Consider the following 26932-nt stretch of genomic DNA (forward strand, 5'->3'; position numbering starts at 1 on the left):
TGCCTTCTTTCACCGGTGGCCTAAGGCTGCACACACATGGGCTCCGTGTGCCAGGCCACCCTGAGGTCCTCTCTGCCTGTCTGTCCGTGTAGGCCCTGTGCAAGCCAGCCTGCAGGAGGCTGGGGGTGCATGCCGAGTTCTCACGGCCTCAGAAACCCTGGATTTAGGAGGGAGCCTTGCATACGGTCATTTATGGCTCTGGAGGCTCCTGGGTCTTGGGCTGTAAGAGACTTAGTGCTTCTCTCCTGGGTGTGGGGGCTCCTGACAACAGGCAGGATATTTATGGCCCGGCTGGCGCCACTTGCCGGCCTGCAGCCTTTACGTTGCTGTGTTTCCTGATTCCCACCGAGGTTGGTGTCAGCTCGGGGACAGTGCAGGGGCCTTTGCTTCTGGGGGCGCCGCTCAGCAAATGAGGCCTTGGATGCACAGAGGGGAGCCTTCTCAGCCTGCAGGAAGGGCTGCAGTAGCACCCTGGTGGGGTGGAGACCACCGTCCTGTGGCTAACCTTCTAGACGCTCTTTGGGCTGTGTGTTTATTCCCCCACATTGAGAAGCTTTACAAGTACATATGTGTATGTGTTCCCACTTCTGAGTGCCCCCTGGGGCCAGGCCTTCCTCTCCTGGGTCTCCTGGGTGCCGTGCATGCCCAGGCCCACACACCCTGAAGCTGAGGTCCCCTCCTCTAGTGGGGGGCGGAGCTGTGGTTTCTGGGAAGTCCGGAAGCTGCCCTGCTGACCCCAGCGTTGTGCGAGGAAATTGTCTGATAGGCGGCTGATGGCCACCAAAGTAGCCACCGCTGCCTGCTTTTGCTCTTGGTTTTATGGAGCACACGCATGCTCTTTTGTCAGTTTCAGTCCAACATACAAAGCCTCGGCTTTTCTCCGAGTCTTCACTCTGCCCAGGCCCCATGGAGACAGGCCAGGAGGGGAAGAAACACCACGCCCGTGGCTGAGAGGTGAGCCAGGGCAGGAGGCTCTGAGAGGAAAGAAAAGGGGAGAAGGGGGTTCGCAGAAACAGGACTGGGACGAACAGTGCTTTCTGACGGGGGCCAGGTGTGCAGGGGGCACTGGACAGTGCCAACAGAGAGGAGAGAAGAGCAGCTCTGCTGGGAACCATGAAGAGAGAGACCTTGCACAGGTGGAGGGGCCTGCAGCCACACGAAGGACCCCACACCTGGGCCTGGGCCAGCACCCAGGGTAGCCTTGGGAGCTCATTTGCAGCAGGAGTGGGAACGGAGTTGGGAGGGGCAGGCATGGGGTGGGGTGGGTGGGAATGGAGAACACAGTGCACAGACAGGCCTTGGCCATGGGCTTTGCTCTGAAGCTTGGAGAGACAGACGTGTCCAGGTGGGAACCTCAGTGGGAGTGTGTGGCTGGGGGGAGGAGATAGTGGGGCCCTCCCTCCAGAGCATGGCGACTTTGTGCTGCAGGCCCTTGGTCTTGTCTGTGGACGCCCTGGGGTATGTGACTTCATGGTCAGGGCCCTGCAGTGTCCTGCTCGCTAGGTCCAGGCTATGGCCCTCCTTCCCCAGCTCCCACATGCTGGCATAACCCCCTGTGTCTGAGCCTGGGAGGGAGGTCCCCATAGTTCTGTCTGCTGCCAGCCATGGGGAGGTGGGGTGGGTACCGTGTGGGTGCCGGGGACCTGTCATTACCAGAGAGGAGGAGCACCAGTGACCAGGGGCATTCGTGTGGACAGCAGAAGCCTGACCACAGCCCCACTGGGAGGCTGCCCGTTTCAGAGCCTCCTGCATCTCATGCACCTTCCTGTGTGAGTCAGTTCATCTTTTCCAGCTGGAGCCTGTCAGCTGACGGCACCCCACCTGCCCCCTGAGCCCGCCCCCCCCCATGTGCCCTTTGAGTCACTGGCCCTCCTCACACCACGTGCCCTATCCTTCAGCCCTCAGAGGGCCCTGAATCTTCTTCAGATGCTGCTCCTTTCGCTTCAGTGTCTCCACCCACGTGCTAGGCCCATCCCCTGCAAGGTGGCCCGGGCTCAGTGCCCACAGCCAGGAGAACTCTGGCCCCCTTGTGCTGCCACTGCCCTTTCCTGCACGCATCTCCCCTACCCCAGACCCTCCACCATCCTCCCCTATCAACCCCATCACCATGCCCCAGAAAGCCCTGCTGATGGGCACTTTTCTTCCTGCTCCTCATGGGAAGCAAAGTCTCTGAGCTCCTGGGCACAGAACACACTTTCCCCTCCAGTTCAAGACTTGAGCCCTGGCTTGTTTCTGTGTCCAGGCTAGTGTGGACTGGGACCCACTTCTTCCTTGTCTGCACATGGTATGGGTGTCCCTGCCCCATGGTCTGCCGGGTTCCCTCAAATGCCGGGCCAGGAGCCTGTCCTAGCCAGTGTTCTACTAGGCTTGGACTCCCAGAAAGGAAGGGCAAGTTGGGTGCCTGGGTGGCTCAGTGGGTCAAGGGTCTGACTCTTGATTTCAACTCAGGTCGTGATCTCAAGGTCATGAAATCGAGACCCACGTGGGCTCCACACTCAGCAGGGAGTACGCTTGAGATTCTTTCCCTGTCTTTCTGCCCCCCCCGCCCCCACCAGCTCTTGTGAGCATGCTCCTTCTCTCTCTCTCAAGTAAGAAATCTTTTAAAAAAAAAAAAAAAAGCGGGGGCGTTAGGCAGGGCTTCTGGGAACAGTCCCTCTCTGGTCCCCTGTCCCACCCCTTTCACCCAGGCTGGTTCCTGTGCTAGTGGGAGGGCCTGGGGCTTCTGTGGCTCTGCCCCTGCTCTCTTCTCCCAGCCTCCTCCCCCACCTGGCTCCCTCCACCCCAGACGAGGTCTGGCTCCTCCTCCAGAAGTGCAGGGGCGTTCTCCTGGGCCAGACCCTCTCCCCCAAAGCTGCCCTGGCATCAGGGAGCTTGGCAGGGGTTCACCCAGGTGGGCATCAGAGGTAACGTGCACTGGGGGGACGCTGAGCAGTGAGAGAGTTGGACAGAGGAAAGGGAGGACCAAGAACCATTTTCAAGGAGATGAGGCTGTGGGCCCCTGACTAACTGAGATAAAAGTGTGAGCAGGGCCCAGGGCCGTTTGTGCTCATGTCTTATGCACATGTCCTTTCAGGGATGGTTTTCCTGCAGGTCCGTCCAGAGGCCTTTGCTTGCCATCTGTTTCCTGAGCATACCCACACCTCCCACAGACGGAGAAGGGTCCAGCTAATGTAAGGTGGCAAAGGCTGGTGCCATGAAACAGGAACTGAGGCTTGGAGAGGTCCTGGCCCCAGACCCTTCCTACATATGGACCCTCCCGACCCACTTTGCTCCAGGCAAGGCATCAGCCTCTGGAGACCCATGTCATGTAGCCCTTGGGGCCAAGGCCAGCCTGCTAAGCTCACTCGGAAGCAGGTGCTGTGACTGACGCACCTGCTGGGCTCACCTGGTGCCTGGGGCCCTTCCTGCCAGACGCCTGGCCCCCAGGAGGCTGGGAGCAGGGAGGATGCCGGGAGCAGGGAGGATGCCCGCTGATGAGGCCTTCGTCTCTTGCACTCCTCCAGTGGTGTGGCTGTCCCCAGCCTCTAGAACCTGCAGACCTCTGAGAGCGAGCCACACCTTTTACTGTCAGACACTCTGGGACTCAGGACAAGGGCGCTGGATAGGGGAAATAGGTCCCTCCAGCAGCTGGGATTCTGAGGGCAAAGTCCCCAGCCCAGTGCCTGCACATAGGTGTTTAGCAAAGATGAGATGGACGGACAGGCTCCATCTTGTCATTTTATTGCGTGAGGTGAGACGCCCCAGTACAGAACGGGGCATGGGCATTTTCACCTCTTTCCCATCTTAGAGGGAATGCATCTGACTCTTCCCTGAGGACCGTGTTGCTTCTAGTTTACTTTGTATACTTTATCATTCTATTGCTACTTTACTGAGAATTTTATCAGGAATAGGTGTTTAACAAATGTCTTATACGTCTGTCCAGGTCTATGATCTATTGGTATGACCGGTCTCATGTATAAATTTTCTCACGGTAACCCGTCCTTGCATATCTAGGGTCATTTGACTTGGTCATGGTGTGATTTCTTCCATGCATTTTGGGGATAGGGTTTGGTAGGATTTTTGTGTGGGTTTTTACATCTGCATTGTGAATGAAAAGGGCTGTAATTTTCCTGTCTTCTGTGTTTGTCTGATTTTGGTGCTGGGGTAATGTTGGCCTCTTAGCATGGGTTGTGGAGTGCCCTTCTTTCCTGTTGTCTAGAAGTGTTTGCACAAAGTTTGATAATCTGTTATTTAAAAATTTGGTAGAAATAGCCTGGCATTTTCTTTGTAGGAGTTTCCCCCCACCACCTTTTTGTTTTGAAAAACGAACCTACAAAGTAGTTAAGCTTTCGACCTTAACCAGACCCACTGAGTGTTACTGTTTTGGCACTGGGGCACGCACGCTCGTGCACGAGAGCTCTCTTGCTCCGTGTACCACGTGTATCTGTGTATGTCCATACTTACACGTACACATGTAAGTTTACTTATACGTGTGTCTGCTTTTTTTTTTCTTTTTGGCAGAATGATTTCAAAGTAAGCTGTAGACATCTCTCAGTACTTGACTACTCGTAGGAGGATTTTTAAATACTGCTTTGATTGTTTTCGTTGTTAAAGTGATAGGGCTACTTATGCTTTTTATGTTTGACTGATGGCTTTTCTCTCTGTCTCTTGCATGTTCTCCTGGTGCCCCCACCCACGGCTGGCGAGAGCAGGTGAGTCCATGTGGCTGTTCGTTCTCTAGAGGGCTTTCTCTCCTTCCCTCATGGCTGGGTCCAGGGGCCCTGGAATGGGCTACCTGTCGGGGCCATGAAGCTGTTAAGTGGCAGAGCCTTTGGCAAGTTGGAAGACCACACACTCGGTACCCTGTGCCTTGCCCAGCTCCTCTCAGAGACCCTGGGCCCCGGATTGCTCAGTGGTGTGGATGCCCCTGGTAGCTAGGAGGCTTTGGCAGAGGAAGCTCTCCTGAGCCTCTGTTTGCCCATCTACAGAGGGGGTCTAATGGTGGTATCTACCCCAGAGGTTGTAGGAGCAAAATTAGTGAGTGCCTACTAGACCCCACTCCTCACACCAAGCATCAGCCTCTCCTCCCACCCCCACAGAAGCACTCGATAGAGGGGTCCTTGGTTCTGGACAGGTTGGTGTCCCAGACCCCAGGATTAAGAGTTGGTGCTCAGATGGCAGCTCTCCCAGCACATCAGCCAGAGGTGGCCACCCTCCCTGGGAGAGCAGAGCTGGGTCAGCAGGGACCACGGGGTAGAAGAAAGTGGGACACTGCAGTTAATTTGGGCATCAAATGACTCTGGAGCGTGGTGTGTAGGCTCTGAATGGCTCTGTCTGGGGAAAAACAGTTTGCGTTCAGAGAGCACACAAACCCATCACTCCCTGGCGCGCTGTGTGTTTGTTCAGGTGATGGGTGCATGTGGAAGAGGGAGTATCAGCCCCCTTCCCTCCATTCAGAGGCTCTGTGGGACCACACTCCAGCCGTAGGATCAGCAGGTTGAGCCTGGAGGGAGTCCCAGTGGTCCTCAGCCCAGCTCTGGCCTTCCTGACCCCCAGGAGAGCAGACAGCTGGTAGTCTCGTGGCTTTGGAGACATCCTGGAGGCTGCCAGGGAGGCCCAGGCCTCTGACTCTGCACCTCCTGTGAGAAAAATCAGATTATATCAGGTACATAAAAGGCTTTTAATCTTTGTGTCTTGTTTGTTTTGTAGAACATTTTTTATAAAATAGCAAAAATATGAGAAAAATGAAAAGCAGAAGTAAAAGCTACCCAGGCGCTGGGACCAGCCCCCTTCGCATTTGGCCCGTGTTACATTTCCTTCCCATCTTCCATCTGTGCCCAGTCTGTGTGTTTTCCAGAATGGCATCAAGGTGTGACACGAGCTCTGATGTGGTGCTTTTGCTCGTCATGCACACACGTGTGCCCCCGTGTCAGTGCAGAGTCCCCGAAGGGCCGCATGTGCCGGTGGCCATGGATTTGCTGGGCGCAGGTATCAAGCTGTGTGCCCCTGAGCTTGAGTTAAGCCCTGAGCTGTTTGTAGCCTGGCAGGGACTGTGTCCACCAAGCTGTACCGTGCTGCATGGGCCTTCCGTGCTCGGGCTTAGCTGTAGGATGTATCTTGGCACAGAGTCCCAGAAGCTGCTATTGCCTGGCAGATGGCAGGTCCAGCCCGCACATGTGCTGCACAGCCCAGCAGGGCCTGACACTGCCTCCCGCCTCCCTTGTGGGCCCCCACCTCGTCCTCCTTGGGTCCAGGCAGCTGTGGCGGGTCTACCAGTCCAGGCTGTGCAGATGTGGGGGAAGGAGCCTCAGCAAAGGTCTGGAAGCTGCAAGAGCAAGCCCACGAGCCTGTGTCTGGGATTCAGGCAGATAACAAGCAGAGGCCAAGGCTCTGGAGGCAGGTCTTGGGCTGAGTCAGCAAGCACATGGCTCCACCCAGGGAAGGAGTAGGGCGCAGTCACCTTCCCTTTACCCCGGGGTGTGAGTGTGTGTATTCAGGCAGAAGTCTTTCCTGCTGGGTGTCGGAAGCCAGGAAGTGCCGGGCAGGCAGGCATGAGATATGAATGGGCAGCCACCGTGTCTGGAGGCCTGGCTGGGTTCACCTGCTGGTCGGTGGAGCACTGCCCGGGAGCAGCAGGCAGGAGCTTCGTAGAGTCAGAGGGCAAAAGGAGACGTGAGGAGGTCTTCCTCACAACTGGAGCCGAGCACCACTTGTGCTGCTCTAGCGAGAGTCCAGGGCTGCGGCTGACTCCAGCCATGGTTGGTCTGGGGACAGCAGGCAGTCTCCCAGAATGCCATCAGCCAGTCCTTTGCTCATGGGAGAAGACGTCCCTGGAAAGGCCCACGCTTGGGTTGGTGGAGAGCAGCCCCAAGCCTGGCCTCGCCGGGAGGATGTGGCCCCCCCACCCCTGAGCAGGGCTTCCAGAACCCCAAGGCCCCAAGGGCCTTTCTGGTCACCTGCCAGGAGGGGCACTTGTGGGCCTGGCATCCCAGCCCTCACTGTCCAGCCCCTGGGTGCCTCGGTGTTAGTGCTGTCAGGAAACACCTCCCCAGCAAGAGGCCTGCTGAGGGTGTCCTGCACCCTGGCTGTGCACAGTGGCATGTAGCCCTGCACATAGCTGGCAAGTGCATTTCCAGGGAAAGCAGCCCTACCCAGACTTCCTTCACAGAGCACCCCCAGCCCCAGGTCCTAGATGTGTCCACTGAGATGCTCTTACAGGGAAGGGGGATCATCCCTGGTCAAGAATGGAGAGTGACTAACACACAGGCTGGAGCCAGGAGGGCCCCTCATGGCACCCCAGCCCTGGCTTAGGACCTTTCCCCAGTCTTTGCCAGCTCAGGTGTGGTGGATGAGGCCTCCACAGCACGCCATAGAGCATGTTGGCCTGATGGTTAAGTCACCTCCTGCCCCACAGGTCTCCCAGGGCCCTTGTGAGGGCCAGTGGGATCACGAGGGTCAGGAGCCTTGGGAGAAAAAGCTTGGGCTTCCCCAGGCGTGGAGCCCCACTCCCTGGTCTGTTGCCCCAAGGGGAAGGCGAAGGCTTCAGGCTGCAGGAATGCGCTGCACTGGGGTCCAGCCTGGGGCATGGTGCCGCCCGGCCAGTGCCTCAGATTCTCTGTGCCACGGAGCCAGGGGCTGAGTTCGCTTACTCTGCTTCCCTAAAACTTGGCTAACCTTGTTTGTAAACGGAGGGAGTATTTTCATGTGCTACAGATGTTGTCAGGGGAGGAGGAAGGGGCTCTTGAGGTATTTCCTAAGCCTAAACTAATCAACTTGTTTTTCTTCACATTTTGTCAACAACTTGGAATTTTTAAACAAATTTTGTTTTTCCACTGTTTAATAACAGTGTCCTTTCCTTATTGAAATCACGAGCTCCCCCTCTGCATTTGTGTGCTGCCCTCCCCCATCTCACCTCCTCTTGCTCTGGAGATTTGTCAGGAATGCCGCTCCTCCCTGTCCTTCAGATGTCAGCTCAGATGTCACACCTCAGAGGCCCTGAGTTGGAATTAGGCACCCCCCTTTCTGCTCCTGGCACTGGCCACTCTTCCAGCCCTTCAGGTGCTCCGGGAGGGAAGAGCTGTACACATCCTGTATGTGGCAGGTGCTCCTTTGAAGGAGAAAGGAGTAAGTCAGACTGAGGGCACCGTGGAGCCCAGGGTGGGGTGCAGAGCCCTGAGGCAGAGAGCTGAGGTCACCAGGCTCACACCTGTACCTGCCTGGGCTCCTCACCATCCGGGTGTAATGCTCTTTCACGAAGCCTTTACAGGAGCCTGGCAGGCCAGGAGGTGGTAAGTAAGGCTCAGAGGGGTCCTCACTCTGCCTAGGCCTCATGGTAGGGGAGAGAGCTGACAGAGTCTGATACTGGAGTGGCCCCTCCATGAGGGTGCCTCAGATCAAACCGACCCGATGCGGAGAGCTCCATCTCACCCCAGTCTCACCTTCACATTCCCAGCCTCCTAACCAGGAAGCCTACCTGGGGCACACAATGGCTCTGTGCCAGCACAAGGAAGGGGTGGGGCTCTCAGTTCCCAGTACCACTCTGTGGGGAGCAGGGTCTCGCTCAGCCTGAGCCGGCAGCAGGCAGGAACTGGCAGCCAGGGGTGCCCACGTGGGTAGAGTCAGTGCATGACCCTGCAGGCAGGGGATGCCTGGGGAGGGTCCTTCTGCTGCTGGCAGCTTGCTGGAAGGCCCTGTCCTCAGTTTCCATCGGTCCCTAGTCAGACAGCCCACCTCACCTTGGCCTGCTGGCACCCGCATGCAAGGGCTCTGCTTATATGTCCTTTCATTCTGACAACCCCTCCTAACAGTAAGGGCTGAGGTGTGCAAACCAGCCCCTGCAGTGCAGGGGGTGCACTGAGTTGGGAGCCATACCACGCCCCTATACACCCTGCCTGTCTTCAAGGCCTTGGATCCCAGAGACTCTGGAAGTTGGTGGGGGCAAGGCCAGAGAGGCCTGTCTGGACACACTTAGGGCCTCTCGCCAGGCCCTCTTCTTCCTGCCAGTGGGGCTCCTGAGGGCATGGGCTTCTCCCTGGGAGCTGGACTGTGTGACAGCAATAGGGAAGGGGTGGGGACTCAAGGCAGTGCTGCTTTCACACCCACTGCTCCTTGCCTCTGCCGTGTGAGAGTCACGCTCACCACCCATGCATCCCACAGCCCTATAGGGACGGGTCTCCACCCATCTGGCTTCCCAGCAGGGGACACAAATACTGTTAGGTCTCCACCCCAGCTCCATGCCTGCGGCAGTGTCAGTGGCCATCTGCCCTCAGGCAGGTGGAGCTGGAGGGGCCCCGTGCATGACTGGAGAGCCCATCCAGGAGGCCCGCTCAGGATCCCACAGCAAGGTACTGCCTGGGCCAGGCCAAAGTCCAGGGCTTTGGCTCTGTCTGCTCCCCATGACCAACGCCCCAGGGGAACCATGTGGGGAGGACAGTCAGGGTGGCCGTATGAAGTGTAGCAGCTCCATGCATCCCAGCTGCTGGTCTGGATGTGTATCTTCCTTTACAGAGACCACTCTCTTAACCAGCTCAGTGTACCTTAAAGGAAATAGATTGGAGATTGTGTTCATTGTTTACTTTAAAAAATACCACCACTCCTGGCTGTGGTTTGGTGAGTGGTCAGCAGGTGGCGGGGGGGCCAGCCTTGCTGGGAGATATGTACATGCCTTCTGGGGCTGGGGCTCCCGTGGGGAAGCAGTTCTCATCAGGCGCTCATGGTCTGGGTCCAGGTGGGCTCAAACCCCAGCACCACCAGCAGCCAGCTCGGTGGCTATGTTTGCCGTTTAACCTCTGGGCCTGGTTTTCTCATCTGTAAAGTGGGAATACTTCCACAGAGTGTCTCTGAGTGTCCAGGATGACCAGGGTATAGCACTGAGGTTCACCAAATTAATTAGTTCAGTCATTACTGAGCCCCTGACACCCCAGGCCCTGCCCCAGACCTGGCTGACCCCACCCCAGGAGCTTACCCCGGCCCTGAATAGATGGATTAGGTTCAGAGACCAAAACAGGGTAGCCATTTATTCCTCTCCCTTTGAAAAGGAGCCCAGTGTAGGCAGCCCTGAGTGGTGGTGCAGCCACAGGAAGCCCGAGAACCCAGGTTCTGTCTGTCTGTCCTGCCATCCCCAGAGAGCAGGGCTTCTGCCTTATGATCCAGGATAACTGCTATCACTGTGCAATCACATCCATATTCCAGCTGGCAGGAGAACAGGAGGAGGAAGGTGTCTCTGCGGACATCCTGATGGCCAGACTTAGTCACACAGCCACACCTGGCTACGAAACGTTCCCTGGGCTTCTTCCTCCTCAGGGACTTCCTTTCTGTTTCCTAAGCCTGAGGAGTCATCTTGGGGCCTATGTGAGTCTGCTCCCCGTAGCTGGGCTCCCTTCTCACTGGAGGAATTTAGCTCACTGGGGGAGCCTAGGAGGCCCTCCTCACTTTGCGGGAGGTGGGTGAGGCAGGCCAGCCCAGTGTGCACCCCCTGCTGGAGGGGCATGAAAGAACACGTGGGTGGAGGCCCTGCTGCTCAGTCCCTGCCCAAGCACAGCTCAGCCTTCAGGGGCCAAGTGGTCTTGGGCCAGTCTTTTATCTCTCGCATAGGCCGCCACCACCTCCATCCTCTCCAGCTGGGCCAGTTACCTGGCTCTCACAGGTCACTGTGTAATCATGAGGGGCTCGGTCAGACTTCGCTTACCCCACGGGTCCCATTCTGGTGTTTCACCAAGGTTTGTGTCAGCTAGGGTCTCTACCTGTACTGGGAGGAGGGGCAGGGACTGTCCACGCTGCACTCACACAGCCCCTGATCACAGACCCAGGTATATTTGGAAGCAGAGTCAGTTGATCACAGCTGCTCTGTGGACACATACCTAAGAAGGGATGGCCTTACAGAGTCATTTTCTACAATGCATTTGGAGAGGGGACTCCCCAGCCTGCCACTGCCCACTCAGCACTTGGTGATCTAGGTTTTTCCTGCAGGTGCCAGGTGGGACCTGCTCCCGCAGCACTGGGTATGGTGCGGGGAGGTAAGTCATGGCCAGAGCCAGTGGAGAATCCACTGGCTGGTGCTGGTTCACTCTTGTACTGCCTAGGAACTGGCCCATCTCCTGTGCCCATGCCAGCACTGAGAGGGCCTCACCCCTCCCTCCCACGGTGCTCCCTCTCCCTTTGGCCTGCACTGATCACCAGCCAGGCCCTGTTGATGATGCATTTGAGGTTCCTGGCTCAGAGAGGAAAGCTGGGTGACCCAGCTGACAGCCAGCCAGGTGCTCCCCCGGGGGAGCTGCACCTGCAGGCCTCTTCCTGTCACAGGAAGGAGGCGGCAGCCAGCCCCACATAGGGCAGTCTCGGGAAATCAGAGCTAAAAATCAGACTTGCATTTTTGTAAGGCGGTAAATCCCCCATCTGGATTCTGTGCTGGGTCATTTTACTGCATGAGCTGCATTCCCCAGGGCTGGCCTAGTGTACATGCAGCCCTTTCCAAGGCCATCAGGCCAGCGAGAACTGCAGGACTGGGCTGTTGGGTGCTGTCAGCCATGGGTCCTGGGGCCACCAGTACCTAGAGTCAGCAGCAAGCAGTCCTGATGGGGCTCAGCTCAGTGAGCTAACCATAGCAGGTCAGGCCATGGCTTCCAGCTCCAGCCACCCCTGAAGGTTGTTTGCTTCTGTAACGTGAAGCCAGGCCTTGGTGAGGGTGCCGGCTGCCTGCCCTGCCCCACAGGCCCTGGGGTGAGACAGTAATCAGAGCAAGATTTTGGGGAGGCAGGGCTCCCGGCACACCAGCCCCAGCCAGCCCGTGAGCAAGGGCTGGAGTACTATGGTCAGCTCCCACCCACCAGGCAAGTTCTCCCGAGTCCTCCCTCTGAATTCCCAGATACTTCCCAGAGTATGGTTTTAAAGCAATAACCATCCAGATCCTGGCCTCATGGTGTGGCCTCTATCGTCCAGGAAGGGGACTCCTGGGCCCTGGGAGGTCAGAGTACACAGTTGGGGCGAAAGGGAGCCTGAGAATCCCTCACGGAGCTTCCCTGGCCACTCTGGGACCCCCAGTAAGGTCAACCTTAGCGGGGAGAAAGTGGCCAGTCCTCCAGGGGCTCTTCTTGTGACCCATGGCATTAATTTTCTTCCAGTGACTGTGTATCCAGAAGTAATACAGCAGTATGTCTTTTCCCCCCCCCCAAAGACTGTGTGATTCTGGCTGTAAATGACAGTGTCCTCACCCACAATTAGGGAGCTACAGCTCTGTTGGCACTGGTTAGAAAAATCTGCCTTTATTTCAGGGTGTGAGTTGAGAGACTGGTGGGTGGGACCCTCATTCACAAAACTCCTGCCGTGTGAGCCCACGGCCCAGGAAGGAGGTGAACAGCAGCGTGCCTGCCACTCTGAGATGCCAGCCAGCTGACATTTTGTCATAGCTGATGAACAACGCAAAACTGGCACTTTCCTACGGCCTCTCTCTACCTCAGCACCCCTACCAGACAGCAGAGATGTTTTTAAAATCCCTGTTTATTTCAGTAATTTCAACAGTGTGCACTCATTGTAGACAATACAGAAATGTATAAAAATGTTAAAGTAACCCATTTGGACATATGGGTGTTCCCTAGACTTTCAACTTTACTGTGAGTTTGAAAATGTTTAGAGTGAAATGTTAGAAAGAATCCACACTCTCACCATCCTGAGGCAGCCACTTAATCGTACGCTTGCCTGCTGGGCGGTGATCACCGAGTGCAGCTTGGGGGTGGGCATGGGCTCTGCCTCCCGTCTTCGCCTCCCAGCGTCTCTGCTCCGCCACAGCCTGCAGTGGGTGTCCGCGATCGCCTCCCTGCCTTGCTTCCACATCTCCTGGGTAGCTAACACGCAGCCAGCGTTCTGCACCGGCTTCGCCACAGCCCAGCCCTTCTTGGTAGGGCAGACTCCTGAAAGCTGAAGCCGACCGGCCCCTCACCCAGCCACAGAATCCTGTGCATTCGCCCAGCTCGGGGCTTCCCTCTGCCTGAGCCAGGTTCAAAGTCTGGTTCCCAGTCAGAGCCCTGGGCTGCCAGGGGCGGGGCGGGAGTGGGTGGGTTCAGGCATGGGGTTCAGATCAAACCCACACTCTTGGGGCAGAGAAAGGAAGATAAAGCCTCCTCTGGCCGCTGATGTAACCCATGGGAGGGGTAAGGGAACAGGGCTGATTTCCAGTTAAACGACAGGTACGGGCTCTGGTCTTGGACCTCACCCCTGCGAGCCCAGTTTTCACATAGTTGATAAAGTTTGAGCTCTACGGAGCTATATAGAGACGGTCGTGGGCTGACTTGCCTGATGTCCATGGGCAGGTGGCGGCGGGGGGGGAGGNAAGGAAGAAGGGAGAAAAATCATCAACATAATACATACTTCTACAATGAAATTGAAGGATAAGAGCTTCCAAATGAAAAGGGCCCACTGGGTCCTCACCACAATGTAAAGAGCAGATGAAAACTAAAAAAATAAAATCAACTATCTGCAACATAAGCATGCAAGATAGCAACAGGGAATAATTACCAAAGAAACTCCAGTGGCGGGGGCGGGGGGGGAGGGGGGGGGAGGGGCTTCTGAGGACAAAGTGAGAAGGCGCCATCTCCCTGACCCGAGCCCCGGAGCAGGGCAGGAGCTGAGCAGAAGCCACAGCGCAGCTGTCACCCACTTGTCCCCCACCCCCTCTCCAGGAAGGGACTCAAAGCTCATTTGCCGCACCTTGCAGGATTTTCCAGAGACTGTGTTATGTTGTCAACAAAGCAGGGCTCCCAGACCAGGAGTAGAGCTGTCCTGTAAAAACTCAGACTTAAAACTTGAGCCAACCACTGCCTGACAGCAGTGTTTGGACCCAAGAACAAGACACAGGCCTTGCCCACCAGGATCTTACATGATCATGAGGCACACTAAACCAGTGTACACAAAAATGTCAGAGCAGCTAAGTGCGCAGAAAGCATTAAACCTAAGTAATCAACACAAGAATGCATGAAACAGGCAATAAACCCTGTGGGCTGTCAGGAGTGACTGCAGCCCGTGCGGATGAGAATTACTTCACAGCATAAAATTTCTTTGAAGTACCACTTTAATCTTTGAAATCCATGTGCATGCTGCCCTCCATGCCATTACCCATCTGAGCTGGTTTTCCTGTCAGATGAACAGGGTCTTTCTTGATCTGGTCCTGCCTGAGCCTCCACTGCCCCCTTTCTCAAGTCACAATAGGCCGTGCCCCTGCCATCTCCATGAAGCCCCACCCAGACCCTGCCCCATTTGGGAGGGGTGCCCCTCCGAGTGCCCTCTGCCCTCCCCCCATTTGTCACCTCCCACTGTCCTTGTGGGGCCCACCCCACCCAGCCCAGAGCACTTGGACACTGAATAACTGAGAGCCATACCCCGCCTCTAAGCCTGGAACTTGTCCTCTGTGAAAGGGGAGAAAGGCCTGCCCCCCGGGCTGTGCCTGGCATGCTGTGAGCCTCAGTAACCATGGTGCTGTCACTGGTGTGAGGGACCTGGGGGCACAGCCAGTTTGTGTCCTTTGCCATGCAGGGACACTGACTGGGTGAATGGCGGTGAGCACCCCCTGTGCCTAAGGCTTCAGAGGAGAAGATGTGGGCGGGGCCTCCTTATCACCCCTCCAGTTCCAGTATGTGTCCTATATGGGGGTGACAGGGCTGTCAGCCCTGCTGCCTAGCTGTTGGCAGGACGGTCTGGGCCAAGACGTGCTCTGGGCAACTTCCCAGGCCTATCCCAGGGCAGAGCAGGCAGTTGCGCTCCGCAGACACCCGTCCTGGAGGTCAGGGTACCATGGCCACCCACTTAGGCCAGGACGTGGTTTAGGGCTCTACTCAGAGAAGGTGCCGGAAGCTTGCCACCCCAAAAGAGCATAACTTGCCAGCCCAGTCACTAAACAGAGTCCCTGCATTGGGATTGGCAGCACTAGAGGGGAGCCCCAAGAGTGGAGCTGACCCTGTTTGCACCCCAAGGCCCTCCTGGGTGGGACGCCAACCACCAACTGGATGCTCCAGCTTGGGAGAAGTTGTGGTTCCTTCCTAGAGAGGCCACAGAGCAGGCAGCTCACTCTTCCAAGGTTAGCTCACAAGCCAGAGCAGCCCCTGCTGGCCTGGAAAACTGGCCGCCCTCACTATCCCCAAAGGTGACGCCCACAGGGGGTCCTCCACAGACCTTACGCTACTCACTGTGGTAGTGTTAACAAGTAGGTGGGGGGGGTTTGCAGGCAGAGGGATGGGAGGCATGGGAGCAAAGGTAGAGGGGACTGGTGCACTTTGGGGAACCCCGAGGCTCCTGGTTTGGCAGAAATGTTAGTTCACCTGCAAAGCCTGCTAGGGAGAATCTTGGTGGTGTTGGTAAAACTTTTTTAAACCGTTATTTATCACAAAGTGTTTGTAAACATACAAAAGAATTTGCATAATGTACATAAGAAATAAGACATAAAATAACCCCCATGGCCTACATTAAGAAGGATGTGATCAGTGCCCTGGAAGCCGCCGTGACCTAGGGCCGTCCCCAGCATCCCTCCCAGCCCAGCACACACGGAGGCCAACTTCTGCCTTGAATTTTTGTGTGTATCACCTCATCACTTTTTTTTTTTTAATAATTTCAACATCTATGTGTGTATCACTAAATAGTACTTTCTTTGGCTGTGTTTATATTTGGAAACTATAAATAGTATCATCATACTCTATTAAATTTTCTTAATTTGGTTTTTCTTTGCAACATCTTATCATCGGATTGACCCGAGTTGTTGTAACCATAAGTGGTTCAGTTGTGTTGCTGAGCAGTATTCCGTTGGAAGAGTACACCACGGCTTACGGTCACATGCCACTGTGGCGGGTGTCTGGGGCTGTCGCCAGCAGTGCAGCTGTGGACAGTCTCACCCCCACCTTCCAGTGTGCCTGAACAGGGTCTCCCTGGGTCGTGTGCCTACAAGAGGAATCAGGTCACAGGGTATGTGTGTGCCTTCAGCTTTCCAGTGAAGACACTCCATAACAACTGTCCCCAGTTCACATCCCATTAGCAGTTGTTGAAAGTTGGCATTGCCCTGCTTCTGTTTTGCCTGTCTAGCGGGTATCACATTGTGGCTCAATGTGCCATTTCCTCAATGTCTAATGAAGGGGAAGCATGTTTCCATATGCTTTTTTGGCCAGTTTCCTCATTGTTATATTTTTAATGTTTTAGTTAAAATAGTCTACATACAGGCTTCAAGACAAATAGTTCCAGGAGGCTTGTAGTAAAAACCAACAGATCTGCTTTTCCTTTCCATCCTCTCCAAATTATCACTTGCAGCTCTTTTCAGTGTTCTTCATGTACTTACTTCTATATTTCTAAATAATTTATGGTGCTATTTCTTGATTTATTGATTTAAACATTATCCGTTTGCTTTCTATTTTGGTAGATGAAGATTAAATGTTCTTAAGCCTTTGCACATCCTTCTCCATACCCCACCCATCCTCCAAGTAGAGTAAAAAGCTCAAGTTTTTATTAAATCAATAGTCACTGTGTACATTATGATGTCTCTAAAAGCATTGTTTACTTCTTTTGCCTAATAGAATGCTTTATTTTCTTTTTTATATTACTTCTTGTTTTTTCCTGGAATTAATGATAGCCCTATTTTTTTTTACTTGCTTTGTTTTTTATCTTCATAAACGTAATTTTTTCCAAGTGAATTTTTTTCCACAAATATCTTGTTGCAGCAGGTAATCTGTCCATGCCCCTTTTTTCCTGGAACCCCTGCGCCTCTGCTCCTGGGAGCCCCAGCGGGATGCACAATTGACACGCTCAGTCTCTCTCCTGGGTTTGAGTTCCTGTCTCCATGCTAAATTTTTTGTTGTTATTGTTTACTAAATAAGATACCTAGTCCAATGTCTTTCTAAAGCAAGATTTATGAAAAATAAATGTCCTGAGTCTTTGCATGTCTGAAATGTCTCCAATCTCCCCTCACATTTGCTTGATAGTTTGGTGGGGTCTGACGTGTCACTGGTCATTTTCCCTCAGCATTTTGAAGCCATTGCTCCATTGATTTGTAGCATATGGTATGGCTAGAGAAAGTGGGTCCCTTTCCGACAACCGGTCCTCTTTGTGTATTCTGTTTTTCTGTCCAGGTGCTCTTTAATCCTGGGTCTGATCCCCACATTCACTTGCAGGCACTTGGGGAGCATTTCAGGCTAAATGAATTATATACTCGAATTCTCATTATTTCCTCATCTCCCCTCTGCCTCCTCGCTCCCCTCTTTCTGGAAACCTTGTTGGTTGGCAATGGACAGATCCTGCTGGAGAGTGATAGGCAGAAAGCCCCCTGTTTTATGGGAGACCCCAGATGTCAGTACAGGAAGAACTTTGCTCTGGGGCAGGGTCTCAATTACCCTGGTGACAGCTGTCTGGACAAGGGAGGGCAGGTGCTGGGGACACCAGTGAAGGTGCTGACTGTTGTTTGGCCCCTGCCCAGTTCCTCGTATCCCTGAGTCATGAGCCCCTTGGCACCTTCATAGGAAGCTGCCTGATGTGGAGTGTGTTCAGTCTTCTGGGGGGTTCTTCTGCCCCACACCGCTCTCTGCCCTCTGTTCATTTCTGGACAATGCTCCCATACCCTCTTTCATCAGACAATAAACCAGAACGTGAACAGCAGTGTGTCTGGTGGTGTGTATAACGGGCAGAGAGGGCAGCGTTAGGGAGACAGGAGCAGGGCTCCTGGGCAGAGGATGGCCAGGGTACAGGCCTGTAGCCAGAGCTACCTTCTGTGTCATGGCAGCAGTGAAAGTGAGGACCAGGGTGGGCAAGGTGGAGGTGGGCATCAGGCTCATGAGCTCCTGAAGAGGCCGACAGACTAGGAGTGTGCGCCTGCAGGGGCTCCCACATTGTCCAGACAAGAGCTGGGTAGAGGCCTGGGGCTGCTGGCCCCTTGAGCAGGTTCCAGAGTCTGCCTGAGCCCTTTTTCTCCATCATAGGCCATGTCTGGGGGACAGAGTGGGGGGAGGGCATCGCCCAGGGCATGGCAATGTCCTGCACAGGGAAGGTGCCTCATGTTCCATCCTGATGCCCTTCCCAGTAACCCAGCATGGGTGAGCCCCTGCTCCTGCCCAACTGGGCCAGCATCCAGGGGTGCAGCGAGAAGAGAAGCCACTCCATTTAACACGCGCATGGTGCACAGGGTGCTATGGGATCAGCGTGAACCCCAGAGCCTCAGTGGGAGTCAACGTCTCAGGCTTCACCAGAGAGCATGGACAGGAAGCTCCAAAGACAAGAACATTCGTCCGCATCTTCTGGAACCTGCCAGATCCAGACACCAGCGCCCTTGGAGACCCCCTCAGTGACCCCACCCATGGGGCCTTCAGCCCCCAAACACCCTGGCATCTCTGCCAGAATCAGCCCGGCTATCTAACCAGACACAGGGCAGCTCGTACCATGGGCTTTGAGGAAGCAGCCTGAACTCGTCCTGCCTCACGACTTGCTGTGTGACCCTGGGTAGGTCACACACCCTCTTGGGCTAGGAGCAGAGGGACTTGAAAAGCAGGTGGGCCTGCCTCCGAGGACAGGACTCCCATCAGTCCTGGCTGTCCAGATGGCAGCTGTAGGTCACCGGGTAACCATTACATCTCTGGCCGACATCAGTACGACAGGAGAGACTCACAGCCAGGGGCTCCAGGGATGTCCACACCGGGTCTCACCAGGACCTGGAGGCATCAGCAGTGGGAGGGCTCCTGGCCCTGTTCCCATCACAGGGACCTGTGAGGGTCTGGGAGCAGCTGAGCTTCCGCCAAGCCTGCCCCCTTGGTGGGATGGAGCCTAGTGCTAACGCAGGACCTCAGCCTGAAGACCGTGGGGGCACACGCTGGAAGGGGTGCCCATGCTCTCCGTGCGCAGTGTGTTCTCGCCCGCAGAGGTCACCTTGGGGCCATGTCGGACTCCAGCTGGCCTCAGCTGGTACAAAGTAGGCAAGCCTCTCTGTCCGTTGACACTCAAACTCTGCTTTTCTGTGTTCAGGAGGAACGACCAGGCTGGCCCATTTCCATGTGAGTGATCAGAGCCCCACAGGCGTGCAGGAAGTCCAGCTAACCTGCAGCCTCCCCGTGGGGCCTAAGGGCACATGCAGGACCCGGCAGGGCAGGCAGTGGACACCTGCATGTGGGGCTGCCTTTGTTCATAGGCGTGTTTCTGGGTGCGTCCCTGTGTGTCTACCTGTCCTGGCCTCTTCAGAACCACTTGACGTGGTCAGGATTTATAAATGTCTTCTATTTCATTCTTAGAAAGTTGACCCTTAAGTGAACTGACCTTTCTTGTCCTGGCCACGTTTAGGGGCTTTCTCACTGAACCAGGATCTGCAGAGGAGAGCCACTGAGGAGAAGCCACCCACCCCACCCCCATGCTGAAGCCAGTGGGCACCTCCAGGCAGCAGCTTAACCTCTCAGGCTTGGTGTCCTCCATGGGGGCTGAGGTGCTGTGTGAGATGACCTCCCTAAGGTGCCTTCTGTCTTGGATCCTCTGACCATCTCAGTCTGGACCCTGGGGAGTCATGTTGGCCCCACTTAGCACACACGCAGGAGCCAGCTTCCTTCTTGCCCACTCCCTCCCCTTAGGAGGCTCTGGTCAAGTGAGCTGTGCGGTCAGTGTGACAGAGGCCCGAGGTGGAGCACAAGGCTCCCCTGGGAGGTGGCACTGCCTGAGGTCTGAAGGGTGAGCCAGAGTCAGCTGATGAAGCAGAGAGGGAAGAGAACACAGCTTGCGCCAAGGCCCTAGAGTTTCTCCCGAGGAGCCAGAGAGAGGGTCAAAAGGAAGTCTGCTGGTCACAGAGGGCATAGGAGGGGGCAGGTGGCCCTTTGTGCATCTTCCAAGAGCAGCAAGAGCCACCAAAGTGTGTTGCACAGGAGTTGGTGTCAGATGGGGGGTGCAGGGCTCCCCACACTGCAGGAGCTGGAACGTGAGCTGCCTGCAGAGGCCGGAAGCAAGCGGTCGGTGCTGAGCCTGGGGCATAGCACACGGGGAGGGCCATTCCAGAGTGAACGAGGGCCTGAGGCCGAGATCACAGAGCAGATCCAGGCATCAGGGAGCAGTTGGCCATCAGGATGCCCGTCCTGCTCTCTTCTCTGCTGAGGAAGAGGCCCCTGACCCCCACTGCTCAGGTGCTCTCCACTGTCTGTCTTGTCCACCTCCCACCTGGGTGGCACAGTACCAGCCAATGGGAGCCACAGGGACTGTCCTGTGGCCGACTGCTGCCCTGTCTCCTCAGCAATCCGCATAGAAGGACCAGTCTTTCCCTCTGCCTCCCCCCACCCCCACCCTGGAGCCTTTGGCTGGCTACCCCTCCGCCCCTCTGCTTGGGGGATCCCAAGGCCCCTTTAGAACTGCCCCCTTGCAGTTTTCTAGATACTCCTCCCTCAGCCTGGGGTGACCTGCAGTTGCACCCCACCACCTTTGCTTTTGCCAGTTGCCATGCCCACCCCCCAGGGCCGCCTGGGAGAAGTGCAGTCAGATCAACACACTGCCAGCAGACCCCTCGAGGTGCTTTGTGCCCCTGCAGCTCTCCCAGGGGACAGTGGGAGGGGTGGTAGATTAGTTGCTCTTGTTGGGCCTCAGTGAGGAGGGGGCAGTGTGGATGCGCTCTCACGCTGCTGTCTGGGGGTGGAGGGGGGCAGTCCCTTCCTGGAGCTTCTCCACCCAGGAGTGGTTCTCCTTGGCCTGGGACTCCTCCCACCAGGCACTGGCAGCCAGTTCTACCAACCCTGGAGGAGAGGTTTCCAAGAATAACCTCTCTGGGGTTGACCCACACACACCAGGCCTGTCACAGGAACATCTGGCAGCTGCCCCGCTGCCCGCTGTGTCTTGGTGCCATCAGGCCAGTCATCCTGCTGGGCAGGGACATGAGTCATCCTGGGTGCCTGTCATACAGAGAGTCATTGCTCCCATGCATACAGCGCAGGGACGTGGCATCTTGAGGGGTGCGTGACTTGGAAGCAGTTCCTGGGAGACAAGATAATAAATTATGAATGTTGGGTCACCTGGGGGTCCTGGGTTGGGTGGTCTACTGGTGCCTCTCCCCCACTTGAGCGTGGAGGGGTGGAGTGGGCCTGTTGGAGGCCCTGACCAGGCCTGCACATGCAGCCTGGGATTGTGAGTGACCTCTGCTGAATGGCCCCTTGAGCAGAACCTAGCTGGCCACCGGTTCCAGGTGGCATTGGCTCTGGGGCTCCCGACTCTGCCCACTGCAGGGCAAAGACAGGTTGTCCCTTCTAAGGAGTGAGCAGACTGGAGGGCAGCCTTGGGGCTCAGACAAGCCTGTGCCAGGGTTCAGGAAGCACTGAGGCCAGGCACTGCAGGACGACACCATGATGGTCACAGCTGGCAGACACGATGGTCGCCGTGTGTCCTTTGCAGGTTAGGTCACATCTCAGATCCTGGGTTTGTCATTCAGAAGTGGCTGTTTGGAGGACATCATGGCTGGTATCAGAGGTGCCTGGGGTCCCCCAGGATACACCCAGTCCGATGTGGGGCTCCAGCGTCCTTCCTCCTTCACCCCAAAATGGCCCACAGACACCCCACACAACCCCCCTTTGTGCCCTTACCTTACCCCCGTCCTTGTCTCCTTACAGGAAGTTCTACTACATCACCCTGCTGCGCGACCCCGTGTCCCGCTACCTGAGCGAGTGGCGGCATGTGCAGCGGGGGGCCACGTGGAAGACCTCGCTGCACATGTGTGACGGGCGCACGCCCACGCCCGAGGAGCTGCCACCCTGCTACGAGGGCACGGACTGGTCGGGCTGCACGCTACAGGAGTTCATGGACTGCCCCTACAACCTGGCCAACAACCGCCAGGTGCGCATGCTGGCCGACCTGAGCCTGGTGGGCTGCTACAACCTGTCCTTCATCCCCGAGGGCAAGCGGGCCCAGCTGCTGCTGGAGAGCGCCAAGAAGAACCTGCGGGGCATGGCCTTCTTCGGCCTGACGGAGTTCCAGCGCAAGACGCAGTACCTGTTCGAGCGGACGTTCAACCTCAAGTTCATCCGGCCCTTCATGCAGTACAACAGCACGCGGGCGGGCGGCGTGGAGGTGGACGAGGACACCATCCGGCGCATCGAGGAGCTTAACGACCTGGACATGCAGCTCTACGACTACGCCAAGGACCTCTTCCAGCAGCGCTACCAGTACAAGCGGCAGCTGGAGCGCAGGGAGCAGCGTCTCAAGAGCCGGGAGGAGCGCCTGCTGCACCGCGCCAAGGAGGCGCTGCCGCGGGAGGATGCCGAGGAGCCAGGCCGCGTGCCCACTGAGGACTACATGAGCCACATCATCGAGAAGTGGTAGTGGTGGCCGGCCGTGGGGGGTGGCCCCTTGGGGGCGGGGGGCGGGTGAGGGGAGGTGAAATCAGACAGACCAACCCACCCAGAACTCTGGTGGAGAGAGGGTCCCAGATGCGCTCCCCAGAAGGTAGATGAGTGCTGAGAAAGGATGAGGGAGTGGGACGTGGCGCCCGGCGGGGCTGGTTCTCACTGTTCCTCCCAGACCGGGGTGTGAGGAGTCAACCAGTACAAGCCCCCAGGCCGGAGGAGTGTGTGCTTGAGGGACACCCCAGGCAGGGGCCAGGGGCAGGTGGCGCCCTTGTTTTCCTGGCCTCAGCTCACTCACAGTGGCCGAAGGTCTGAAGACAAGAAAAAGCAGAGAGCGGAGATGAGACTTGCCCCGCCAGGAGTGCGACCTACACCCACTGTGCACCCCTGCTTTCTCTCTCCCCACTGCAAGCCAGCAGCAGCCTGACACCAGCTCCAGGCACCTTCCCAGGCTCAGGCCCCCTGGGCAGTCCCTTGGTCTCTGGTGACCCCAGTGCCCCTGGGCCTAAGTGAAGCCCCTTCCCTGGGCACGCAGGCAGCCCCTTGAGGTGTCCTCAGGAATGGAGCTCCTAGCTCGCCCATCTTTGACGGTCAGGGTCGTCCACCTCACCTGAAGCCAAGAAGACTCTAGTCCTTCCCTTGGGAAGCCCACTCTCTCTCTGGCCCAAGGTCAGAACGCACACTCTGGCTTCATGCTTTGGGTCATGAGATCAAAGCACACTTTTTGGGACCCCTCCACCCCATTTCCCGTAGTCCTTAGGCTGAGGAGGGCTGCAGGGAGATGGGCCCACATGCACTGCCCCCCATTCTGTGGGCAAAGTGCATCCCAGGAGTGGTAAGGCTCTGTCCAAGGATGCTGCCACCTGTGTCCAAGCCCCCCACAACTGGCCTTTGGAGGTGACCACCTAGGAGAGTTTCCCCTGCCCCATTTACCTTTCTGACCCTCTGAGATTTGGTAGACTGTCCCTGGCCCCGGGCTCATCGCTTGGACATTTATTCAGGGCTCACACCCCACTGTTCCCACAGCCCCATGTGCAAAAGTACAATCAAGCCTCCTTTGGCTAGAACATGGCAGACTGTACCTGCCACCTATGAACCATATCTCGGGGTCATGTTGGTTCTGTATGGCCAGGAAAGGGGACTCAGACTTTCAGATTCTCAACTAGAGTTGGAGGAAATGCTCTCAGTGGCTCCCTGGTACCCAGATACACAGTCCTTCCCACCCCAGGCTCTCCCTGCATTTCCCCTTGCCCACCCCCTGCCCACAAGCTGGTCAGGCCCTGTTCCTGGCAGCCCTTCAGATTGGAGAAGCCATGTTCCGTATCCGTTGTAAACACTTACCCCATGCCCTACCCGTCTTGTGCTGCAGGAGGCCAGGCCACTGTCTCCTCTGGGGGTGCTCTTCCCCACATGAGGCCCAAGACCTGGGCTCTGGGAGCAGAGTGCAAGTCCCACACCCGAGGTGGATGAGTGTGCTGTCTCTCCAGGAGAGGACCCACACATGCCTGCAGGCGCAAGGGCAGTAAGGGCCAGGGCTGGCCTGTTTGGAGGGCAGCAGCCTCATGGCCAGATTCTACCAGGGGCCCTCCCTGCCCCAGGTTCTCTTCAGCCATCACAGCTGTCCCACCACAGAGGTGTGGAAGCAAGGAACCTTCCATAGCACAGGAGATGCTAAAGTGTTGTCAAATGAGGTGGCCACCTGGGAGGAAACAGCCTTTAGTCTTTGCTGGCCTGGCATAGGGATTGTGCCCATAGCTCCTGCTTCCTACACTGACCACTTAATCTTGTAGCCCAAGGGCAATGCTCAGCAGCCTGGGATGGGCACCGTGGCAGCCCAGGACCACCCCCCAGAGTGGGTGTGCCATGCTGAGCAGGTGAGTGTTCAAGTGACTGAGTGGTTCTTTCAAGGGGTCGTGACAGTCAGCGTGGGGGATCTGTTCTGACACTCATCCTGTGGGATGGGCGTGCTCCAGGGAGGAGGGTGGGACGCGTTCCTGAGAACTCTGGGGTCTTGCACAAGCACGTCAGGTGCTGGGGCCTTGCCGTCGCCTCCATCAGGGGGTGGTCAATTCCAGGGCGTACATACATGGAAAGCTTGGCCCTGTTCTGCCCCACTCCCTGGGCACCTGGCCCTTCTCGAGGTGGGCTTCCTGTGTGTGCAGGCTTGAGTGTAGGATCTGTTTTGTACATATTGGAATGTTTTAACTGATGATCCGTCGTCCTAATTCACACAGAAACACGGGTCTCTCCTTGGTTTCTTTGCTGCATCTGGAAAGCGGTCCCGTCTGGGGCCAGCACCCAGGCCGAGGTGCCCAGAGACAGCACCAGCTGCCAGTGCCCTTAGGCCCCTCGAGCCTCCAGGCCAGCACTTCTGCTCAGGCCGCCTGCGTGGAGGTGAAGGTTCCTCCTGCCTGCAGCATCTCCTCCAACCGCTGCCACCTGCTGGGGCTCCACAAAGGGGGACCCCGCCCAGGGGCTCGGCCAGGGCTGAGAGGACAGAGGCAACACGCAGTGAGCAAACAGCCCACTCCCCACACAGACCTGCAAGTCCCCTCCCAGAGGAGGAACCAGGGACGGCAGAACTGTCCAAGCAATGAGTCTGTGACCTTTTTGGGAACTGGAAGTGTTTAACTTGAACCCAGGAACGTTTAAAGCTTTATTTATTTATAGCTTCTTATTAAAAAAAAAAAAAAGTGTTGAGAAGAAATCTTTTGGTTATTCATACAAGACAAACAAGTTGGTGATGGAAAAGCAAGTCATAATCATCTAATTGTTTTTGTCTAGGTCAAGAATGAATGTTAGCAGATGAAATAAACCCTTGACAAAGAGTGCGGGTGTGCTGTGGTCTGTGGGGACAGCCTTCCGCCCAACGCGGTGTGACCAGACCTTTGGGGTTTGAATTTCAAAGTGAGCATCCAGCACGGGTAGAGGTGGCGGCAGGGGGCCTCCCTCAGGTGCGGGCAGCCCAGGAAGGAGGCCTTCACACACTTTCTCACGGAGCAGCGCTTTGTGAAAGGCAGAGGTGTGCCTGTCGTCCCCACAAGCCCGGTTTAGTAGCCATCCACTGCAAGCCCTTGAGAACAGGACCCCAGCTCCAAGTGAGGCTGAGAAATGCAGACACCATGTGCTTCTCCGTGACCTCTTTCTCCTCAACTTTTAATTTGGAAAGATTGCAAACAACAAAGTGAAAGAATAGCTCGTGGTCACCCATCAACCCTTGGCCTAGATTTGCCTGAATTAACATTCTGTCACATTTCATTGTCCTGCACTCACACTTGCTCTGTCTGTACACACGTGCACACACGAGTCCACACAGACACACGTGTACACATTCACACATACACTCAGACGCAGTTTTCTGAAATATTTGAAAATAAGTTGCAGTCCTCAGAATACTTCTAACCACATCAGCATGCAGCTCCTAAGAAATGACATTCTGCTATAAAACAACCCCATTATCATCTCCCTGAATTTGACATAAATTCAGTGATATCAGCCAACATACAGTCTGTGTCTACATTTCCCAGTTGTCCCCACAACGTCTTCAGGTTGTACTTGTGAGCCGAGGGCTGTGCTGTCCTGCGGCTCCCGTCTCCTTTGACCCCAGAGTCCCACCCCGCACCGCCCACTTTTTCCCTTTCTTAGCGCTGACATTTTCACATAGACCAGTTGTCTCTTAAAACGTCTGCATAAGTCGGGTTGTCTTCTCATGATCAGATTCCATCAAACACTGGGGTACAAATGCCACATGGGAGATTGTTCCGGCAGCACACTCTGATGGGTTTTAGTTCTGATGAGACAGGGAGGGAGAGCCCTTGCTTAACTTCTGGGTCTTCATGTGGCCACAGGGCTGTTAAAAGCTGTCAGCTCGTTGCCTTTTCTTCAGGGAAATGGATCTGTTCTACTCACAGCCAGGAGCTAGCTGTTGCTGGATGGTGCTAGGGCCAGGAGCCCAAGTGCACCAACTTTGCTTTTCCGCGAGGGTCCCGGGAGGCTGAGTCAGTTCCCAGTGACTTCACACGCAAGACTCCAGAAAAGCTGCATTGGAGCCAGTGCTTCAGACCTCAAGGCCCTCCTCCCCCTCCCCAATTCTGTGTCTGGATACTCCTACTTCGTCCTGTCCACGTGGGGGGAGCTACCAGGGGGAAGGGCAGGGTGGCTGAGGCTTCCCTGGCCGCAGAGGAGGCCCTAAACAGCTGAGGGGCAGAGCAGAACCCCAGGACTTGGGGGTCACTTCTAGTTCCCACAGCAGTCTCACGGGGCAAAGGTGGCCACTGCCTGGTTGCTACCCTCAGCTCCAAACAGAGTGTTCTTGACCATCTAAATCCATGAGGGAGCGTCTCTTTAGTAACTAGAGTCCCGCAAGGGAGGCATTCCATGTGGAACCCCAATGTGGAAAGACTTGTGCGGCGCGCCACACCTCCAACCCACCCCCCACCCCTGGCTTTGGCCTTCCCTGAACATTTCATTTGGAGCCTGCAGCCTGATTCCCCAACAGGGAACACAGGGTCCCGATGAGACAAAGTCAGTCCTGAGAATACCTCCCCCCAAAGACGAGAGTTTCCATCATCCTTCTTCTGTTTACGTTGGAGGCCCCTTGGGTCGCCTGGGTGGCTCAGTCTGTTAAGCGACCAATTCTTGAT

At 56.1% G+C, this 26932-nt stretch overlaps 1 protein-coding gene across 1 annotated transcript in view; it reads left to right on the forward strand.

Moving 5' to 3' along the window:
- HS6ST1 (heparan sulfate 6-O-sulfotransferase 1) overlaps window positions 1-25117 on the forward strand; it is a 44789-nt gene extending 19672 nt beyond the window's left edge. The window contains 1 exon segment of the mRNA XM_002925423.4: window positions 21558-25117. Within this exon segment, the coding sequence (XP_002925469.2) occupies window positions 21558-22266 (709 nt within the window). The 3' untranslated portion in view covers window positions 22267-25117.
- Window positions 25118-26932: the final 1815 nt, after the last annotated feature.

Source organism: Ailuropoda melanoleuca, chromosome 2, assembly GCF_002007445.2.
Source record: "Ailuropoda melanoleuca isolate Jingjing chromosome 2, ASM200744v2, whole genome shotgun sequence".
NCBI classification, from domain to species: Eukaryota; Metazoa; Chordata; class Mammalia; order Carnivora; family Ursidae; genus Ailuropoda; species Ailuropoda melanoleuca.